The sequence below is a fragment of the Mauremys mutica genome, chromosome 13 (genome assembly GCF_020497125.1).
Source record: "Mauremys mutica isolate MM-2020 ecotype Southern chromosome 13, ASM2049712v1, whole genome shotgun sequence".
NCBI lineage: Eukaryota > Metazoa > Chordata > Testudines > Geoemydidae > Mauremys > Mauremys mutica.
Window position 1 is genome coordinate 1,132,218 of NC_059084.1, and position 21,794 is coordinate 1,154,011.

Here is a 21,794-nt window from a genome sequence, read left to right on the forward strand (position 1 = left end):
AAGCACCTGAGGGCAACTACTCACAGCCTAGAGAACTGGGGAGATGGCCAGGCAATGGGCTGGGGGGCGTGGTGGGAGTGCAGACCCCCAGCAGGGGCAGTGATAGGGGGAGAATAGGGGCAGCTTTTCAGAAGATTTCTGGTGGGGGGACATGGAGCGCATTGCCTGCCCCACAGAGCAGCATGAGAAGAACGAGGCAATTATTGCTTTCCTAACGACTGTCTCCCTAGTCGGGTGGGGGAGCGAAGAGATAATGGAGCCTACAGCCCTAGTTAAGTCTGGAGGGGACAACTGCCCCCCTTGCCCATAGCAACTCATGTCCCTGGAGGACACCCCCTTTGTCCTTTGACTGCTGCTGGGTTGCTTTAGGGCAGCTGAGTGCTGCTGCTTGGCCTGATGCTTCCTGAGCCAGCACAGGCCCGTTGCCCTCGTTTGTTTACTTGGGCTCGGTCGGTTTTATAACCGTGGTGGCTCAGCTCTGACACCGCCTGGCACCCAAGCTGGGGAGCCGAGGGGACGAGGACCAGGAACGGGACGCTGAGCTGGAGCAGAGCTACAGTGCGTGCCTGGGTTCTGGGGGGAGAGCGCTCTGCTCCCACTGGCTATGGGGGCAGGACAGGAGGCACTTGGGAGCTTGAGTTCAGTCCGAATAACGGCTTCCAGGGCAGGACTCCTCCCGTGCCCACACCCCTGTGCCCTGTTTTCCCTCGGCTCAGCAGAGACGCTGGGTGGCAGGAGCTCTGCTGAGGTGGCAGCAGGCATGAGGCTGCGTCTCTGCCCCAGGGGCTGGCGTCGGGCCTGCAGATTTGAGGAAATCTGGCACCTTCTCCGCTGCGCCCCCAAAGGGAACCGATGGGCGGGCTCGTGGCTAGAAAGCCCAGCTCAGCAGGGAACACAGGACTCGGGCCTGGCGCTGGCACTTGAGTTTATTGCTGGGGAGTCTGTAGTGGTCTGGAGGTTACATTGGCACAGCAGGCAGGAGGGCAGGGCCAGTGAAAGGGTTCTAACGATGGGCTGTCCCGTGATAAAGGTGCGGCTTCCTTTCAGCTCGTTATGCAGCATCTGAAACACAAACAAGCGGAGTGCTCACAGCACAGGCGGGCTGCGGGGCACATTTCTCCAAGCTTTGGGCACAGACTTACCCCGTTCCCTGCCCCACATTCTGCTGAACACCCCATTTCCCCCCAAAGCTCCTGGGGACCCTGTCCCAGCCCCATTCCAGCTCTGGGGGGGGGGGAACCCACAGGTTGGGGGAGCGTCAGGCTCTGCACCAGCCTATGCCCAGTTTCCCTGTCCCAGAGGAGAGCTGGGAAGCAGCCAGGTCCCTGGGTCCTTCCCTGGTGAAGCAGGGCCTGGTGCCCCTGGATAGGAGTGAGGCCGGTGCAGCGATCTGTGCCAGCAGCCGGGGGTGGCACACTCCTCCAAACGGCCCGGTGCAGCCCGAGCTGGGAGTGCTGGCTCGGCCCTACACCCCCAGTGCACGGTGATTGGCTGCATCACTGGTGCCTTCCTCTGGGTCTGTGCAGAGCATGGCACATGTCCTGAAGCAGCACTTCTTCCTCCCAGGGCACGTATGGTCACCATCACACTCCGGGGGGGCTGCGTGTCGACACTTGGCTGGGTCTGGTGGGCAGGTCCCAGGCTTCTCTGCAGCAGGAGGAGACCAGACGGCCTTGTACGGGGGTGTGTTAGGGGGCTGGTGGCCCTGGGTGCGAGTGGGCCCAGTCGCGTGGTAGCACCCACAGATCCCAGCACCCAGGGGTTGGTTAGGATCTGGCTGGGGACCCTGACTGCCCAGAGCCTTGTTCTGATTGGGTGGCTGGGCCTTGCTGAGGACGTCACACCCCGGTGCCAGCTCCCAGCGGAGCCAGGACGGGCCCTCAGCATCCTGGGTGCATTGTGGTAGAGGAGGCAACGGGGAGCAAGGGGCAGGGCTGGGATGGGGAGAAGCAGCTGGAGGAGGGAGTCCAGTGACCATTGCAAACTGCTCCTCCTGCCCCCAAGTGCCAAGCGCCCCCCCAGCAGCAGATCGGGTCCCTCCAGCTACTCTCTAGGGCACAGTAACTCCAGCCGCAGAGGACGCAGGAGAAGGGGAAAGGGTTGATTAGCCACAGGCTGATGCAGGATGGGGGCTGGGCGGGAGAAGGTCCCAGCTGGCAGGAGACTTTCACCCTAAGCGGGAGGGGGTTAAGCTGTGAGAACTCTGCCGGGTTGGGGAAGGCCGTTGGTGACCCGTGTCATGGCCTGAGCTGCAGGATGAATGGGGGGGTGCCTGGGTGCACCCGGGGTGGCTCGCCGCGGGGCTCCCTCAGGCTCCTGATGGGGGTTAAGATGACACATAGGAGATGCACCCTCAAAGGGCCCTCTGCTGCTGCTGGAGAAGCCACCCGTCTGCGTGGCGCCTGGACTCCTCCAGACGGGGCGAGCTGGCTCACCCTCATGGCTGGAGCTCCCCCTCCAAGCTGCACGGTGTCTGTGTCCATAAAACTTCCGACAGGCCCCCACGGCTCCCCCAGATCCTGCTGACTTCCCACTGCCGATCTCTGAAGGATCCGCCCAGACCCTGCCCGTGACGCTGGGAGGATCCACGCCTCCCTGCTGGTGGCACGGCAGTCCAACAAACGCCGTGGCAAAGAGGTGAGATGCCAGCGGACCCAGCTGTGGGTGCTGGGCAGGGCCAGTCTCACCCACCTTCCCAGCCCTTGTTCTCCTCACAGGAAAGCTCTCGGCGCATACGGCAGGGCAGGGAAGGAGGGATAATTTCACAATGTCTGGTGGTGGCGCCGAGAGGCCAAGGCCCTGTGGTGCTGGGCACACACGGGCCCTGCCCCGAGAGCTCAGAGTCGGCGTGTGGGGCAGGGCTCAGCTCTGGAGACGCTAACACTGAGGGACTAAATTTACCTGCAGAGATCGGGGACGTGCAGACGTGACCACACCCATTACTGCAGCACTTCTGCCCCCTGGGACACTCCTCATCCTCCCTGCATCGCTCCACACAAACGCCTTTCCCTTGGGGCTCTGGACAAAGGCCGGGTCTCCCTGGAACACAGAACAGCCCCATGACATGGGCTCGGGCTCCGGCCCGCAGCATCTTGAGCTGGGAGCCTCCCCATGGGAAGAGGGCCCAGGAAAGAGAGAAGCAGTTTGAGCAGAGACTCTGAGCCCCTGGGCCTGGGGGGCAGCGGGATCATCCAGGGCTGGTTACTGGGGCTGGAGTCCTGCCCCTTCGCTGAGTGACCCCGACCCCTCCTCCCTGCTCGGCTAGGGGCACATCCCCGGGCCCTGCACGGACGGGAGTGCCCGCATCTGGGGCAGGGCTGACCCGGCCTGAGCTTACCTCCGGTGATTGCCCGCATGCAGACGTGGCCACACCCATTGCTGCAGCACTTCTGTCCTCTGGGACACTCCACATCAGCAAAGCACAAATCCACGCACGGCCCAAAGCCCAGGGGACTCGGGCAGACGCCTGCAACACAGAGCGGCCACGTGCCCATGAGAGACCTGGCCCGCTGGAGCCTAGCGACTCCATGTGGGAACAAGGGACCTGAGGGAATTGGCCCAGCCAGGGTGACGGAAGGCCCCAGAGCGCTGCCCTCTGGGTGCCCGGGAGACCCTTGAAGGAGCCCTTCCACTTCAAAGCCCCAGGCCTTATCTTCAAAGTGCTCAGGGCCTGGGGCCTGCACGTCCAACCAAGCCTAGAGCGCTGGGATGGAGCCACCCCAGGAGGGTAAAGCTCGTCTGGGCAGGAGACAGAGCTGCCTCGGGGCTGGCCCCAGACTGGAACAAGCTCCCGCAGGAGCGAGGGGCCACCCAAATCTTCCCCGTGCCTGGGGCGCTGCTCTGACCAGCCTCTCCAGCATACACAGCCCCAAACGGCCAGAATAAATGAGCAACAACACCACAGCCAGCACAGACCGTCCCCTGCCCGGGGAGCGATCCAGCCACGGGACAGATGTCAGGCACGTCGCCTCCCACACGGAGGGTGGGGGGGTCAGGCCCTGCACCCCCAATTCCTGCGATTCACCAGGACTCTCAGCCAGCCAGGAACACAGAAGGGTTATTAGACGACAGGACACAGTCCCAAGCAGGGCTTGTAGGTACAACCAGGACCCCTCAGCCAGGTCCCCAGAGGGTAGGAAGCTCATCCCTCAGCTTTGGGGTTCCCTCCGCTTCTCCAGCCAGCTCTAAAACTAAAACCCCTCCAGCCGTCTCCTCCAGCCACGCCCCCTGCTGCTCCTCCAGCCTCTATCCAGTTTCCCCGGGGCAAAAGGTGTCACCTGGCCCCAACCGCCCTCCTGGCTCAGGTTACAGGCTCAGGTATGGTAGCCCTGGTATCCCATCACCAGTGCAGACAGTCTCAGTAAAACTCCCAGGCAACATTCCCAGGTCAATCTGCCCCCCTCCATCACACCCTCTGTCACACGAGGGAAGGACGGAACCTGGCTGGGACTGAGCTCGACCCGAGCAGGAACGAGGGTCCTGGCCAGGAGAGAAACACCCCTGCCAGCCCAGCTTCGGCAGAGACGCTGACCTCTGGGACCTGGGAGAGGCGGGAGGGCAGGGCTCCCTGGGGGGGGCCTGACGCTGAGGGCTAGACCGTCACAGCAGCCCTGCATGGCCTGTGAGCAGTGACTGCACAGGGAAGCCTCCCTTGCCCATGCACAGCGATACCAAGGCTCCTTTCCCTGGCATGGGGCCCCGCCCGAGCGGTGCCCCTTTGCACGCTGGTCCATGGCCTGTGCAGGCCCAAACTCCAAGCTGCACCCCAGGCTCTAGGTCTAGCCTCACCTCGGGAGACTTCCTGGCAGACACGGCCACAGCCATTGCTTCTGCATCTTTGTCCTCTGGGACACTCCTCGTCAGCCCTGCACTCGTCCACGCAGGCGCCCGTGGGGCCATCCCCCGACTTGTCCTCGCTCTCTGTAAGACAGCAGGGGGCCCGGACACCCATCACAGGGGTGCGCGGAGTCCAGGGAAGCCCAGGGCCGGGGAAGGGAGCGTGCCCGTACCTGTGCGCACTGCCACGCACTCCCAGCGGCACCCTGTGTCGCAGCACTTCTCGTGTCTCTCGCACACGTGGTCGTCCAGGCACTGGTTTGAACGGCGCTGCCCCGGGTCGCTGCAGGCCTTTGCCCTGGGACAGGCACCGGGATGCTCTGTGGAGTGGGAGGGGATGAGAGAGGGACAATGAACCGTGGCAGGCGGGGGACCCTCCACATCAGCCTGTATTGAGGACTGTCCACGGGGAGGGTCCCAGCCAGACTCTCAGCCCCCTCCAGCCCAAGCTCACTCCGGGCTCCTGCACCCCCATCCACCCTGTCTCTGCTGCACCGCCCTGGCACAGGGTCCTTTCTCTCTCTGGGCTGCCAGTCTGCCCCTGGACAAATGGGGCTGGTCCCTCTGGGGGGGTCTCTGCAGCCTAGCTGGTTACCTTTGTAGTGGGGGCCGCAGCGCATGGCGCAGCCGGCGAAGCAGCACTTCTCCTGCCTGGGGCAATCCCGGTCATGAGCGCAGGCGTCCTGCTCGTTGCACGGCACCAGTGTTTGCCAGGGCTTCTGCTTTGGGCATGTGCCGGGTTTCTCTGACGAGAGAGAGGGGAAGGGTAGGTTTGGAGGCTGCTGGATAGAGGGTGTCACAGTGGGTACCCACCATACCTCCCTAGGGCAATTGCACAGCCAGCCAGGCCATCCTGCTGCACTCACCGGCCTCTCGGAGCTGCACTGGGGGATTCTTAGCGCTGCCTCTGCCGGCACCTGGCTCTCCTGCCTTGCCCTGGAGTCCAGATGTCTGATGCACCGGGCTGCAGCTCCCCTCCCCACCACCCAGCCGCGCTCAGCAGCTGCACATCCTGATCCAGGGGTGCACAAAGCTGGGGAACAGCTGCTTAGCAGACGTCTCCACACCTTGCGCCGGGCACCCCCGTGCTGGAGCGGGGGCTCCTGGCCCATCGGCGCGCTGCAACCCCTGCACTCTCTGCTCACACTGGAGCACAGGCAGCACCTGGCGAAGGGGTGGGGAGGTCCTCGCACATGGCCACTGGCCATCACAGCACAGAGCATTAACCCTTTGCGTTAACCCTTTCCTGCTGGGGATGCACCGGCGGGGCAAGGGAGCTCCAGTGGATGCTAACGGGGATGACAGCCCCATGCCCCAGCCCCTGCTGCTCTAGTTACCTCTCTCTGGGGCCTGGCATGTCCGGCCACACTCACTGTCACAGCACTTCTGGTCCCCCGCACACTCCTTGTCCTCTGCACACGAGGACTTGCACCAGGGGGAACTGGACGTTATCCCGTCTGTCAGGGGGCAGATGCCGGGCTTCTCTGGAAAGCAGAAGGCAGAGGAGTGAGGGGGCTCACTGGGGTCTGTGTAACGGGACGAGCACCCTCCCTACCAGATCCACTGGCTCTCCTGGCATGCTGCTGATCTGTGCCTAGAGCGAGCCAGGTCACCGAGCCCCACCGCTGAGACGGCCACTCTCATCTGACTCGTCACTGGTCGTTCTGTCATGATGTCACGCTCCCGACTGACTCGCCACTGGTTCTGTCATGATGTCACGCTCCCCTCTGACTCGTCACTGGTCGTTCTGTCATGATGTCACGCTCCCGACTGACTCGCCACTGGTTCTGTCATGATGTCACGCTCCCCTCTGACTCGTCACTGGTCGTTCTGTCGCAATGTCACGCTCCCCTCTGACTCGTCACTGGTTGTTCTGTCATGATGTCACGCTCCCCTCTGACTCATCACTGGTCGTTCTGTCGCAATGTCACGCTCCCGACTGACTCGTCACTGGTCGTTCTGTCAGGATGTCACGCTCCCGACTGACTTGTCACTGGTTGTTCTGTCAGGATGTCACTTTCCCGACTGACTCGTCACTGGTCGTTCTGTCAGGATGTCACGTTCCTGACTGACTCGTCACTGGTCGTTCTGTCGCAATGTCATGCTCCCGACTGACTTGTCACTGGTCGTTCTGTTGTGATGTCACAGTCACGGGGTTACTTGTTTTTGCAGGCTGAGCCCTGGGATCCCTGGGCCCTGTCTCTCTGCACAGACATGGTGGCTCCGGGGCCCTATGCCTCAGACCTTGTCTGAGAGCCTTGGGCACATGCCAGGCTGGCATATCCCAGTCACCCCAACAAACCTGCAGGGACTGGCTCTGCTCTGTCTCTCCCCTGTAGCAGTAGCTGGGGGCTTCTTCCAGGATCAGCGTCTCACTGCCCTGCTGGGAGGCCGCACACGCCCCCCGGCCTTGCCCAGGTGAGGGGCTGCCTGCAGGGCAATCTGAACCATGCCTCCTACCTTCAGAAGGGGCCAAGCACTCGTGGTCGCAGCCGCGCAGGCAGCACTTCTGGTCCCTGGGGCACTCGCCATCCCCTCGGCATCTGGCTTCGCAGTCATAGCTGAAGTAGAGCCCGTTGCGCACGGGGCAGAATCCAGGCTTCCCTGGGCAGACAGAGGCCGGGGCAGTCATGGAGCTGGCAAGAGGGAGGCCAAGGCAAGGCCAGGGGATGAGGGAGGGGTCTGAGCCCACCGGGGAAGGGCTGAAGGAGAAGGGAGCGTCCCTGGCCCAAGCTGCCTGTGATCGGGTGGAGGGGCTGGGGGCTAGGAGCCAGGTGCTGCCGACGTGGGCAGTGTGGGACGCTGGCGTACTGGCAGTGCCAGGGGGTCACTGGGACCCCGTGTACCAGTCTCATTGCACCAGGCAGCCAGATGCCTGTGGGGAGGGGGATTCCCTGGGCCTGGTGGGGCTGGCGAGTCACCTCAGAGGCAGAGAGCCCAGGTGGGTGGGTCCCCGGACAAAGGCAAAAGGCTGCTGGGCAGGGCCTGGAGACGGCCCTGGGGTGCGCCTGAGTCTGCGCACGCTGCCGCTGCCTGCCGTGGCCCCAAACGTGGTGCATGGGACTGTCCCTCCCCGGGCGAGGGCGGTGCAGGTGTGGCCACAGCCACTCCTGCAGCATTTCTGGCTCCCTACCAGCCCCACAGCTCCTTGTTCAGTGGCCGGGCAGGCTGCCGGCTGGAGCACTGGGGGGCCCAAGGCAGTCGGACCCTGACGAGCCCTTACTGCCTCCATGTGGGGAGGGAGAGGAGACCTCAGGGAAACGGACCCGCTGGGACAGGCAGGCCCAGCCTCTAGCCCCTGTTCCTGTCCACCCCCTGCGTGGTCCTGTCAGTGTGTTCCCAGCGCGAGCCAGTCGCTGCCATTCCCCCAGCACGGGCACAGAAACTCACCGCTGCCCTGTGCTGGGCATGCCTGGCGGCACCCATGGCTGCAGCACCGCTCTGCTCCCGGGCAGTCCTGGTCACTGGAGCACCTCTGCCCACCGTGCCCCTCGGGGGCAGCTGGGCCGGGTGTGGGGGTCCCTGTTACATAGAACGGCCCCATGGCAGTGAGACCCTGGCTGGGCACAGAGCCACACCAGCTGTCGCCTCACAGCTCCTCGGGGAAGGGGGTGTCCCGAGGGACCCGGGCCAGACCAGGACTGAAGAAGGACCCCGGTGCCTGTCCCGTCCCGCTAGCTCCATGCGCCATTCATCACACTTAGCCCCCTCGTTATCCTTTCCCTTCCCTCAGCTCCACGCCCGGTAATGCCAGGTAACAATGGGCAAAGCCGGGATCTCCCTGCCCCCCAGTGCTGCCCCATTCTAAAACCCCTGCAGCTCCCTCTTCACCAACCAGGAGGGGGCTGCCGTTCCCCGGAGTCCAGCTCTGCCCCCCAGAAGGCGACTGGCTGAAGGCTGGGGGTGCGGGCGGCATTAGTACCAAACCGATGGGGGCGAGGGATGGGCACAGCTCGGATTCCTGCTGCCAATGGCACAGCGTGGGGTTTACCTTCGTCCTGCGCGGGGCACTCTGCATGGCACTGATGTCTGCAGCACATCTCTGCTCCCGGGCAGTCCCGGTCACTGCGGCATCTCTGCCCACTGTGCCCCTCGGGGGCGGCTGGGCCAGTGCCGGGTTCCTCTGCAACACAGAGCGGTCACAGGGCAGTGATGCCGCATCCCGACAAACCCTAACGCTCCAGGGGACGAGGGGAATGGGGCTGACAAAAGACCCTGCTCTCTCCTCCATCCAGCACTGAGACCTTTTCGTTCCCAGGACGGTATCTTAGGAGGAAAAGGCCCGGTTGCCTCTGTCCTCAGCCCCTGTCATAGGCACCCCACCCTCCCCATATGCCGTCAGAGGTCTCTGCTCTCTGCCTGTCCCCCTAGTCCCTTACTGCTCCGCCTCCTGGTGCCCTGGCCTAGCCCGTAACTCTGGGTACCCCACACATAAAGGTCCCGGGCTCCAGAGAATCCCAGCCCCTGCACCGGGAAACCGGCCCCTGGAGCAGCCCACACGGGTACGTGCCGTCTCACCTGCCGTGGGGGAGGGCGGTGCACAGACGTAGCTGGAGCCCATCCTGCAGCACTTGTCTCTCTTGTGGCAGTCGCTGTCCTGCTGGCACAGCGTCCGGGGCGGCCCCTCGTCTCTGATTTTAAATGCTGGGCAAAGCCCCGGTTTCTCTGAAACACAGGCCGGGTGCATGGCGGTGAGGCCCAGCCCAGTCCCAGCGACTCCATGTGGGAATGGGGCGGCAGGCGGGGAATCCTTGGGGAAATGGGCCAGGCCAGGCCTGAAGGGTGGCCCAGAACCAGTCCCCTGGCCCGCTGCCTTGGCACCTTCCCTGGCCTCTCCTTGCCCTTCGCACTCTCAGAGGTCGCCCCCTCTCTGTCCTTTGACCCACGCCTGGCTTGGGCCCTGGCACATCCAGTCCTCTCCCCCCGGCCCCTCGCTGCCCCAGGCCCTGCCCTCAGTGGCCAGTCCCCTCTCTGCCTCAGCTCACGTGCCCTCCGTGCAGCCAGTGCTCCCGCCCTGTCTGTCCTCACTCTTGGCCCCCGGCCCCACGTCCTCTGCCCCCTCGCCCCCAGTGCTCTGTGCCCCACGGCCCCATCCCCGGCCCCTGGGGCTGAGCTCCCTGTGGGAACGATGGCCCGAGTCTGAGCCGCTGGCTGGGGAGTGGGGATCATTCAGGGCGCGTTTCTGCGGTGGGTCCTGGCCCTTCCCTGCATGTCCCGGATGCCGCTCACCTGCTCAGCAGTGAGCCTAGGGAGCCTTGCCTGTGTGGGGCCGGCTCAGCGCGGTCGGAGAGGGCAGCAGACTCACCTTTCTGAGGGGCGAGGCAGGTGCGGCCACAGCTGAGGGGGCAGCACTTGGCGTCTCCTCTGCAATCGCTGTCCTGGGCGCAGGGGGATAGACAGGGTCCCTCGCTGGCCCCCGGGGCTCTGGCTGGGCACACGCCAGGTTTCACTGAGACAGAGCAGCGAAAGGGTGAGACACAGTGCGGTGGGAAGGGAGGGGCTGGAGAAATCAGAGCCCACCTCCTGCACCCTCTGCCCTGGCCCATCCCTCCGCTGGGAGCAGGGCTGCCCAGGACAGCCGAGTCCTAGCAGGGTCACCAGTCAGGGCAGTTCAGGAGCAAACCGCTGGGGTGGAGCGTCTGCAGATGGCTGCACACACGCGGATCAGCTCCCGCCAGCACCCCCGGCCGGGCATCGCAGAGGGGGGAGGCTAGGGTGACACAGCGCGAAAGTTCGGGACGGGGGTGGGGGGGTAATAGGCGCCTATGTAAGAAAAAGGCCCGACTATTGGGACTGCTCCTATAACATGGGGACATCTGGTCACCCTAGGGGAGGCTTGCTGGGGATGGGGCACATGTTGCCAAGATGTTAAAAGGAGGCTTCCCTGGGCCATGCCACCGCTGTGTGCACCGGGTAACTCGCAACCCAAGCCCCAGCAGTAAGCGAGTCCCTGAGTGCCCAGTGGTCTCAGTCTATGGCTAGGGATGCACCGGCTCACTGCGGACAGGCAAACACACCGGGAAGGGGCAGAGGTGAGCCGGAGAGAGCGAGTCTGCGGCTGGAGGCCGCCCTGCAGGGAGCAACTGCAGACGCTCCCTCTGTTTAGTTTCTCCAGAAGGTTGAGGTGACTCGGTCACGGTCTGCAGCTGTCTGCACGGAGAGGGGTCTGAGAGCAGTGGCTGGGAGCTGGGGCCCCACATGTTCAGGCTAGAAGCACGGAGCAGGGAGGGAACTGCTCCCCTAGAGGGGTGGTCGGTTCTGTCACCTGGGCGTTAGCTCAAGTCTGAACGTCTGCTCTAGCTCCACCAGGAGCTCTGGGCTGGGTGCAGGACTCCCCGGGAGGGGGTCTCTGGCTGTGCTATGCAGGAGGGCAGATGGGTCCCTATGAGTCTGGGGCACAGCGGGGCCAGCTGAATGCCCCTGGACACACAGGGTTCAAAATCCACCTGTGGATCCGAATGTGCCTTTCTAAGGACTGATCCACGACGGGCCCTGCACGAGGATCCGCTGCCTCTCACCAACAAGGTTCACCGCCGTGCAGGCCAGGCCACAGCCGTTGCTGCAGCATTTCTGGGTGCCCGGGCAGTCGCTGTCGGAACGGCATCTCTCATCACAGGCACCGACGGCTCCTGCTGGTAACGCCGGGCAGACTCCAGGCCTCACTGCAACACCCAACAGCCACATGGAGTGAGACCGGCCTGCTCACTGAAGTGGGAGTGGGGGAGGAAGGAAGCTAGACCCCACAGCCGCTGTCCCCTTGCGCCCTTAGCCTCTGCACCAGCGCTTTTTGTGGAGAGAAGGCCCCATGTCCATGTTAAGGATCTGCCAGTCCCAGAGTCTCTGAGGCCAGCCGGGAGTCGGCATCATTCAGGGCAGGTTTATGGGACTGGGCTTCTGGCTGCTGCCTGAGGGAGCCCCGGCCCCGGCCCTTGCTCAGGCAGGCAGCTGTCAGCCCCTGGGGAGCTCTGTACTCGGCTCATCCCGGGATCTGCGCACGCAGCAGGGCTGAGCAGAGATGCTGACGCGAAAGGTCTGAACATACCTTCAGCGATGACTCCCATGCAGACGCGACCGCACCCGGTGCCGCAGCATTTCTGCCCCCTGGGGCACTGCGCATCCCTGCTGCACTTCTCCACACAGAGGCCAGGTCTCTGCAGCGTCGGGCAGATGCCAGGTCTCTCTGGAACACAGAATGGGCGCGCGGCAGAGAGGCCCTGCCCGGTCACCGAGCTGCTTTCGTCTCCAAGTTGGTCAAGTTCCCCCCACAACTGCCATAAACAAACGACCCATTTCCCCGAGCTGGAGGGGTCCAAGTGGCAGAAGCGAAGGCCTCCCCAGGGCCGTCTCAGCAGGGAGCTGGCAAACATGTAGGCCACAGTGTGGGGTGGAACAGAGAGGAAGCCGACAGGGCTCTAGAGACGTGAATGGGGCTTTGCAGGGACCTCGCCACGGGGCGGCAGGGGATTGCAGCGACCCAGGGAGGAGCGAGGGATTCAGGGCAAGAGGTGAAGCAGGGGTCAGAAGCGCACAGCTGGATTCCCTGTAGGTTTCAAACACCCAGGGGTGCTCCAGAGGGCTCTGCTCTGTCCCTGGGGGTGGCGTAGATGCTCAGGGTGCTGCTGTCAGAGCCACACCAGCCAACAGCTGATAACTCCACGTGGGGAAGAGGGGGTGTCTTGAGGGATGGGGACAGAGCAGGACCGAAGAAGGACCTCAGCTGCCCTGTAATGCCAGGTAACAATGGGCAAAGCCTGGATCGTGCTGCCCCATTCTCCCTGAGTGGGACAAAACATAATGGCCAGACGGGGTCAGACCAAAGGCCCATCTAGCCCAGTATCCTGTCTGCTGACAATGGCCAGTGCCAGATGCCCCAGAGGGAATGAACTCAGTGATCCAGCCCCTGTTCTCCAGGCCCAGCATCTGGCGGTCAGAGGCTAGGGACACCTGCAGCGTGGGGCTCCACCCCTGACCAGCTTCGTTAATAGCCATTAATGGACCTATCCTCCAGGAACTTACCTAGTTCTTTTTTTAACCCGTTCTACTTTTGGCCTCCACAATGTCTCCTGGAAACTAGTTCCACAGGGTGACTGTGCGTTGTGTGAAGAAATGCTTCCTTGTGTGTTTCTTAAACCTGCTGCCTATTAATGTCATTGGGTGACACTGGTTCTCGTGAGATGCAAAAGGCTAAATAACACTTTTTCTCCACACCAGTCATGATTCTACAGACCTCTGTCATACCCCCTTAGTCATCTCTTTTCCAAGCCGGGCCTTTTCAGCTCTCCCCATGTAGAAGCTGTTCCATTCCTTTTCATCATTTTGGTGCCCTTCTCTGTACCTTATACATTCTAATCTCTCTTTTTGGACATGAGGTGACCACATCTGCACACAGTATTCAAGGTGTGGGCGTACCATGGATTTACATAGTGGCGTTATGATATTTTCTGTCTTCTTGTCTATCCCTTTCCTAATGATTCCCAACATCCTGTTAGTGTTTTTGACTGCCGCTGCACATTGAGTGGATGTTTTCAGTAGGGCTGTCGATTAATCACAGTTAACTCATGTGATTAACTCAAAAAAATTAATCGTGATTAAAAAAATTACAGCAACTCTTCATTTAAAGTCATCCCGGTTAACGCTGTTTCGTTGTTACCTTGCTGATCAGTTAGGGAACATGCTGGTTTAAGTTGTGCAATGCTCCCCTCTAACGTGTTTGACAGACGCCTGCTTTGTCCACTGCTTGCAGGAAGAGCAGCCCGTTGCAGCTAGCTGGTGGGGGCTTGGAACCAGGGTGGACTGGCAGCCCCCCTATCAGCTCCCCGCTCCCCTAAGTTCCCTGTGCAGCAGCTGCCTGCAGTTCAGCTGTGTCCCTCCCCCCATTGCCATGTGCTGCTCCTGCCCTCTGCCTTGGAGCTGCTCCCCGAGACTCCTGCTTGCTGTGCGGGGGGTGGGGGGGTAGAGGGAAGGAAGAGGGACCAAATAGGGGGGCTCCTGCACCCCATCTTCCATAGAGCAGGGGGGACAGACCAGGACTCAGGACGAGGGAGCTTGCAGCAGCTGCATTTCAGCAAGCTGATCTAATTAACAAGGCAGTGTACTTAAGGGAAATGCACATATCTCCCTCCATTCCTGTGGCCGTGCAGAGTGAGAGAGTTAACCCTTGAGGGCTCAGCCAATTGCTAGTTCATCATTTAGCAGTAAGGGAAATATCCCACCCTCTGACTCCTCCACCTCAACCAAGCTTCACAATCATCATCACTGTGTACCAGTATTAAATTGTTTGTTTAAAACTTATACTCTCTGTGTGTGTATATATATATAGTCTTTTCTCCAGTGAAAAAAATTTCCCTGGAACATAACCCCCTCATTTACATTAATTCTTATGGGGAAATTGGATTCGCTTAATATCGTTTTGCTTAAAGTCACATTTTTCAAGAACAGAACTACAACGTTAAGTGAGGAGTTACTGTAATCGCGATTAATCACTGTTAAACAATAGAACAGCAATTAAAATGTATTAAATATTTGTGGATGATTTTCTACATTTTCAAATATATCAATTGCAATTACAACACAGAATATAAAGTGTACAGTGCTCACTTTGTATTATTTTTATTACAAATATTTGCACTGTAAATATGATAAACAAAAGAAACAGTATTTTTCAATACGTCATACAAGTCTTTATCATGAAAGTGCAACTTACAAATGTAGATTTTTTTTGTTACATAACTGCACTCAAAAACAAAACAATGTAAACTTTAGAGCCTGCAAGTCCACTCAGTCCTACTTCTCGTTCAGCCAATCGCTAAGAGAAACAAGTTTGTTTACACTTACAGGAGATAATGCTGCCAGCTTCTGAATTACAATGTCACCTGAAAGTGAGAACAGGCGTTTGCATGGCACTTTTGTAGCTGATGTTGCAAGATATTCACGTGCCAGATGAACTAAAGATTCATATGTCCCTTCATGCTTCAGCCATTGTTCCAGAGGACATGCTTCCATGCTGATGATGCTCATTAAAAAAATAACGCATTAATTAAATTTGTGACTGAACTCCTTGGGGGAGAATTGTAGGTCTCTTGTTCTGTTTTACCCACATTCTGCCATATATTTGTTATGTTATAGCAATCTCAGATGATGACCCAGCACATATTGTTCGTTTTAAGAACACTGTCACTGCAAATTTGACAAAATGCAAAGAAGGTATCAGTGTGAAATTTCCAAAGATAGCTACAGCTCTCCACCCAAGATTTAAGAATCAGAAGTGCCTTCAAAAATCTGAGAAGGTCAATGTGTGGGGCATGCTTTCAGAAGTCTTAAAAGAGCAACAGTCTGATGTGGAAACTACAGAACCCAAACCACCAAAAAAGAAAATCAACCTTCTGCTGGTGGCATCTGACTCAGATGATGAAAATGACCATGAATCGGTCTGCACTGCTTTGGATTGTTATTAAGCAGAACCTGTCATCAGCATGGACGCATGTCTTCTGGAATGGTGGTTGAAGCATCAAGGGACGTATGAATCTTTAGTGCATCTGGCACGTAAATATCTTGTGACGTCAGCTACAACAGTGGCATGCAAACGCTTGTTCTCACTTTCAGGTGACATTGTAAACAAGAAGCAGGCAGCATTATCTCCTGAAAATATAAACAAGCTTGTTTGTCTGAGCGATTGGCTGAACAGTAGGACTAGTAGGACTGAGTGGACTTGTAGGCTCTAAAGTTTTACATTGTTTTATTCTTGAATGCAGGGTTTTTGTACATAATTCTACATTTGTAAGTTCAACTTCCATGATAAAGAGATTGCTCTACAGTACTTGTATTAGGTGAACTGAAAAATACAATTTCTTTTGTTTTTTACATTGCAAATATTTGTATTAAAAATAAAGTGAGCACTGTACCCTTTGTATTCTGTGCTGTAACTGAAATCAATATATTTGAAAATGTAGAAAACAGCCACAAATATTTAAATAAACGGTATTCTATTATTATTAAATAGCATGATTAATCGCAATAAATATTTTTAATTGCAATTAATTTTTATGATCGCTTGACAGCCCTAGTTTTCAGAGAACTCTCCGTGGTGACTCCAAGAGCTCTTTCTTGGTGTTAACAGCTGTTTTAGACTCCATGATTTTTTTTGTATGTACAGGTGGGATTACGTTTTCCAATGTGCATTACTTTGCATTTATCAACATTGAATTTCACCTGCCACTTTCTTGCCCAGTCACCCAATTTTGTGAGGTCCCTTTATAGCTCTTCACAGTCAGCTTTGGGCTTAACTATCTTGAGTAATTTTGTATTGTCTGTAAATTCTGCCACCTCATTGTTTATCCCTTTTTCCAGGTCACTTATGACTACACTGAGACACCCTGCAGCTCCCTGGAGTGACCCTCTTCCCCAACCAGGAGGGAGCTGCCGTTCCCCAGAGTCCAGCTCTGCCCCCCAGAAGGCGACTGGCTGAAGGCTGGGGCTGCGGGCGGCATTAGTACCAAACCGATGGGGGTGAGTGATAGGATCTAGAAGTCTAAATACTAAGATGGGTGAACTAGAGCGCCACGTATTAAATAAGGATATTGATATAATAGGTATCATGGAAACTTGGTGGAATGAGGATAATCAATGGGACACAGTAACACCAGGGTACAAAATATATCGGAAGGACAGAACAGGTCGTGTTGGTGGGGGAGTGGCACTGTATGTGAAAGAAAGCGTAGAATCAAATGAAGTAAAAATCTTAAATGAATCAAACTGTACCACAGAATCTCTATGGATAGTAATCCCATGCTCGAATAATAAGAATATAGCAGTAGGGATCTATTACCGACCACCTGACCAGGATGGTGATAGTGACCGTGAAATGCTCAGGGAGATTAGACAGGCTATTAAAATAAAAAACTCAATGCCAGGCAGACTCCAGGCCTCACTGCGATACACGGTCACGGGGCATCAGCCCCGGGTGGGGATAAGGGCGTCCCTGCAGGAAATGGGCCGACCTGGCCCTGGCCCTGGCCTTCTGTCTGGGCCTAGCCCAACCCCTGCCCCTGCTTGGCCTTGGCCTCTCGCATGTTGACCTGCCTCCTGGGACAGGGAGCACCTGGGGAAGGAGAGTCCTAACCAAAATACATCCAGCAACCTGCCCTGCCCCCTCCCACTCCCGTGCACTGAGCACAGTCCCGCTGCCCTTGCTCCATATCCGGGGTGCTGACTCCCCCGGGGGCCGGAGAGAACCGTGTGGCCCTCACCACCCTGCTGGCCACCCCAGGAGAGTGCTCAGCGAGAGTCCAGCCTGCCCTCCCTGGGAGCCGGGGGCGCTCGGGATGCGTGTGCATGCGTTGAGGGGAACCCCTGTAAGCCCTGCCCTCCCCTCGGCAGCAAGCGGCTCTCACCTTCTGGGGTCACGGAGGTGCACTCGGAGCCGCAGCCGTTCCCACAGCACTTTTGGGAACCCGGGCAGTCGTCGTCATGGTGGCATTTCTCGTCACAGGCACCAGCCTGTCCCTGTGCTACGGCTGGGCATTCGCCAGGCTTCTCTGGGGCACAGAACAGTCACACGGGCGGCGCTGAGACGCCCACACGCAGGCAAAGCCTCCCAGCTCCATGGGAGCGTGAGCCATGGCCCCGTCTCCCCCCCACGTCGGCCCTCTCTCTCCTCTTCATCCCCCTGCCCCGGGCCCTGCTCCAGCTCTTGGCCTCACCTCCGCTTCCAACTCCAGCCCAGAGTCCCGGGGCCTGAGCCCCTCTCGCCCCTCAGGACTCACGGATTCCAATGAGCAGGGCCCTGCCGGGGGTGTCCCTGGTATCCTGGGGCAGGGGCAGCTGCGTGGCAATGTTCTCCCTTACCGTGGCGTGCGCAGGCCTGGAGACACTCGGCTTTTGTCTTAAAGTTGTTGGCGTTGCCCCTGCAGCCGCGGTACAAGAACTGCTCGCACCTCTGGGCGGTGGCGTTGTAGAAGTACCGGAAGGAGTAGACGTCACAGAGACCCGCTTGGGCTGGCAGCTGGCAAATATCTGAGGGCACCGAACAGACCCTTTGTGGGAAAGCCCGAGAGACGTCCGCAGAGCAGGAGCCTCTAGGGCGCGACAGGGGGGCTGCCAACTTTCTACTCCCACAAAACCGAACACCCTTGCCCTGCCCCCTGCCCACGCCCCGCCTCCAAGACCCCACCCCGTCCCACCCCTTACCCGAAGCCATGCTCCCACTCACCCCCCATTGCTTGCTCTCCCCAGCCTCACTCACTTGCTCATTTTCACCAGGCTGACTCAGGAGGCTGGGGTGTGGGGGAAGGGGTGTGGGCTCTGGGGCAGGGCCAGAAATGAGGAGTTCAGGGTGTGGGAGGGGGCTCTGTGATGGGACAGGGGGTTGGGGCATGAGATGGGCGGGGTGCAGGCTCCGGGAGGCGCTTCCCTCAAGCAGCTCCTGGAAGCAGCAGCATGTCCCCACTCTGGCTCCTATGCAGAGGCATGGCCAGGCAGCTCTGCACACTGTCCCATCCGCAGGCACCACCCCCGCAGCGCCCGTTGGCTGCAGTTCCCAGCCAATGGGAGCAGTGGAGCTGGCGTTTGGGGCAGGGGCAGTGCACGGAGCCCCCTGACTGCCCCTAAGCATAGGAGCTGGAGCGGGGGACATGCCGCTGCTTCCGGGAGCTGCCTGGAGCCATGGAAGGCAGGGAGCCTGCCTTAGCCCTGATGCACCGCCGACCGGACTGTTAAAGGCCCAGTGCTGACCAGGCAACCCTCCACTACAGGAATTCGGAGCATTCCACAGACCGAGAACGAGAGCCTTTCTACAGGCACCTTGAATGCCTCACTAGGGTTTAACGGTGCCTGGGGGAGAGTGTCCCTGATCCAGGGCTGCCGCCAGATGCTGGCAGGGCGCACAATGCCGGCAAAGGGCCCCCTGGGCTGGCATTTCTGGGCGGCTTCCCAGAGGGGGCGAACTGCCAAAGCTCTCACTCCCCCTCGCCTCTCCTCTCTGGGTGGGACCCCTGGGGCTGGGATCCCCTGCAGCTTCTCCTCACGGACCCACTGCGGGGCCTTTCCTTCATGCCTAGCAGCGGGCGTGAGAGACGCTAAGGGGGGGCCCGAGCCCAGAGCTCTAAGAGCCTTAAGGCGAGTGCCTCCTTGGACGTGCCCCCCAGCCCTCGGCCCCCTGCCCAGGCTGCCCCGTCTGTGCGGCAGAAGCAAGATGTTAAACATGAGCCTGGCACCGGGGAACGTCGGAGCCGGGCTGCCTGCCTTGGGGGCTAAGCATCTCCAGCCCGCCCCAGAGGGTCAGGGCTGGGGGGGAGGTTGGGGTTCGACGCTGCTGGGCCTAGCGTCTGCCATCCTTCCTCAGACCCCAAACCCGCCGAGCCGCTGTCCAGTGGCCTCGCTCCTTTCCCAGGTGTTCTCCTAAGTCCCGCCCCACAGCGGCGATCTCCTGGCCGGGGCCGCTGGGTCGCATCCTGCTGCAGCCTGGGGCGGGGCAGCACGGGGGCTCTGCAGCTTGGTGTCGTCCTGGGGTCCTGTTTCCTGCCCCTCTCTGCTCAGCCCGTCTTCCCCACGGACTCCTCCTGTCTCCTCCCTCGCCAGCCCTGCCTGCACCCACAGACACTGCCCCCTCCGCTCTCAGCCATTGTCCTTAGCACCTGCCACCTCTTGGCCCCGGCTGAGAGCTCCTGGTGGACAGAGCGTCCCACCCAGCACAGCGACTCCCAGCCCAGCCTCTGCTGAGACTGAGCCCCCGGGGCCTGGGGAAGTCAGGATCCCCAGGGCAGGTCTGGGGGTGGGGTCCTGACCCTTCACTGATTCCTCCTGCTGGCTCAGCTAAGGGTGGCCGGGGGCCCTGGCTGCGAGCGCAGGGCTCTGTACCTGGCTGCCAGGACACTTTGCCCTGCACTGGCTCCAGGCAGCCAGCACCACAGCTCAGGAGGCAGCATTTCTCGCTTCCCAGGCAGTCCCTGTCCTCGGAGCAGCGGAAAAAGCAGGGATCAAAGCCGCCCTCCGGGGCCTCAGCTGGGCAGATGCCGGGTTTCTCTGAAACACAAGGGGTCACAGGGCAGAGATGTGAGATGCGGGGGTGGGCAGATGACATCCCCATGGGAGGAAAGAGAATCACATGCCCTCACCCCCTGTCTTTGGACCCCTGCCTTCACCCCCTGCCCTGCCTGCCCCCTGCCTTCACCCCCTACCCTTGGCCTCCTGCCTTCACCCCTCTACCCTGGCTGCCTCCTGCCCTCACCCCCTGTCCTTGGACCCCTGCCTTCACCCCCCTGCCCTGGGTGTCCTCTCCCCTGGCTGCCCCCTGCCTTCACCCCCTACCCTGGCTGCCCCCTGCCTTCACCCCCTGCCCTGGCTGCCTCCTGCCCTCACCCCCCCATGCCCTTGGTGCTCTCAGTCCCCTGCCTTAACCCTGCTGCCCAAGCTCCTCTCTCCCCAGTTTTGGCCCAGCACTCATTCTCCCTGCCTTCCCTCTACCCTAATCCATGCCCACTTTGTGCCACCCTCAACCAATTTGCTGCCAGTGGCTGAGGCAGTGCCCGTGGGCAAGGCAGGCCAGTGCCCTTTGCCCACCAGGGATTGCAGCCAGGGCAGGGCGTTAATTGCAGGCTCTTCCCCAGGTCTTTAGGGGCACCTTGGGGGGGGGGGTAAAAGCTGCTCTCAGTAGGCCGGGGCCTTGGGGGGCAGGACGCGGGTCCCTGTGCTGCGGAGTGGGATGAGCCCAGTGCTGGATGGGGAGAGCGGTGATTTGTGGGGATTTGTTTGGGGCCGGGTGCAGCTGAGGGTGCCACCGTTTGCCCTCACCCAGTGAACTGGGGGGTTGCCCCGGTAACTGTGCCTAGCTCTCGCGCTGGCAGCACGAGTGGTGCCGCCCACCGTCTCGGGTACCTTCCTCCGGGTCCATGCAGCGGAACCGACACATATTGTAGCAGCACTTCTGCCGCCCTGGGCAGTCGGTGTCGTTGAGGCACAGAGGGGGCTCCGTGTAGAGACACTTCATGAGGTTGGGTGGGCAGGTGCCACGCTTCCTTGGCGTCCCAGGCGTCCCTGCAACAGAAATGGCGCCCTAGGAACAACTGCCAGGGGGTGACAGAACCGACCCCCCCCCGCTGAGTTTCCTTCACTAGTGGCAATAACACCATGGTAGTACGTGGTACTCAGCTAGCCCCAGGCACCATCACTCGTTTCTCTGGTGGAGACACCGAGGCACTTTCCTTCTGAAAGAGGTGCATGCAAATGACCAGCTACCTGCATCACCGAGGATCTGCACCCGCCACTGCGGCACGCAATCCTGGCACTGGCGGGCACCAAGCAGGCAGGCTGGTGTGCATCCATCTCTGCACACACCAGCTCCTGCAAATGCACAGCCCGAGGGGATGGTCTAAACGAGCCTGGTAGTGAATGCCGGGCTCCTAATGCAGCTCCCGCTCTCCCCAGCGCATGACGGTTGCCTTGGCTAATTACGGCCTAGTTACAGTGACACCTCGCACAGCAGGAGGGAGCTTTCAGGTCTAGGCTTAATAAATAACCCTGGGCCCTTGTTCCCAGCACACAGGAAGTGCCAGCGAGTTCAGAACACCCCTCCAGCTAGTGCAGGTGCCTGCTGGGCTAACAAAGCTGCAGTGCAGAGGCGCTGTTAAAAACAGCCTGTAAAACACAGGTTTCCCTCCGCCCGTTGCCAATTTGGTTGGACGTATTCCTGGAGGTTTCATCACAGGACATAATTCCTGGAGACTCCTGGACAATTCTGGAGGGTTGGCAACCTGATCTGTTACTGACCAGGTCATGGCTGCACTCAGCACTGGCTGCAGGCCTGTGCTGCTCCTGAGCTGTCCCAGTCACTGCAGCATCGTCCCTCCCAGGGATGGAAGGGCCCAGCTTCACTGCAGAAGGGCAGGGACTCTCTAGGGGGTGGGGGTGTCAGGGAGTCCCCGGGCGATGCTCTGGAACTGCTCCCCACCAAGCCAGTCAGGACT

At 59.9% G+C, this 21,794-nt stretch overlaps 1 protein-coding gene across 1 annotated transcript in view; it reads right to left on the minus strand.

The window, feature by feature from the left end:
- Positions 1-884: 884 nt before the first annotated feature.
- LOC123348264 (balbiani ring protein 3-like) overlaps positions 885-21,794 on the minus strand; it is a 46,570-nt gene continuing 25,660 nt past the window's right edge. The window contains exons 21-39 of the mRNA XM_044985770.1: positions 20,707-20,865; positions 19,690-19,854; positions 17,680-17,847; positions 17,226-17,369; positions 11,879-12,016; positions 11,355-11,498; positions 10,142-10,285; positions 9,355-9,501; positions 8,828-8,959; positions 8,227-8,358; positions 7,297-7,440; positions 6,174-6,320; positions 5,432-5,581; positions 5,010-5,156; positions 4,789-4,920; positions 3,338-3,466; positions 2,902-3,039; positions 1,507-1,647; positions 885-1,062 (exon numbers count right to left, since the gene is read on the minus strand). Coding sequence (XP_044841705.1) covers positions 1,052-1,062; positions 1,507-1,647; positions 2,902-3,039; positions 3,338-3,466; positions 4,789-4,920; positions 5,010-5,156; positions 5,432-5,581; positions 6,174-6,320; positions 7,297-7,440; positions 8,227-8,358; positions 8,828-8,959; positions 9,355-9,501; positions 10,142-10,285; positions 11,355-11,498; positions 11,879-12,016; positions 17,226-17,369; positions 17,680-17,847; positions 19,690-19,854; positions 20,707-20,865 — 2,612 coding nt within the window. The 3' untranslated portion in view covers positions 885-1,051. The remainder of the gene's footprint in view (positions 1,063-1,506; positions 1,648-2,901; positions 3,040-3,337; positions 3,467-4,788; positions 4,921-5,009; positions 5,157-5,431; positions 5,582-6,173; positions 6,321-7,296; positions 7,441-8,226; positions 8,359-8,827; positions 8,960-9,354; positions 9,502-10,141; positions 10,286-11,354; positions 11,499-11,878; positions 12,017-17,225; positions 17,370-17,679; positions 17,848-19,689; positions 19,855-20,706; positions 20,866-21,794) is intronic.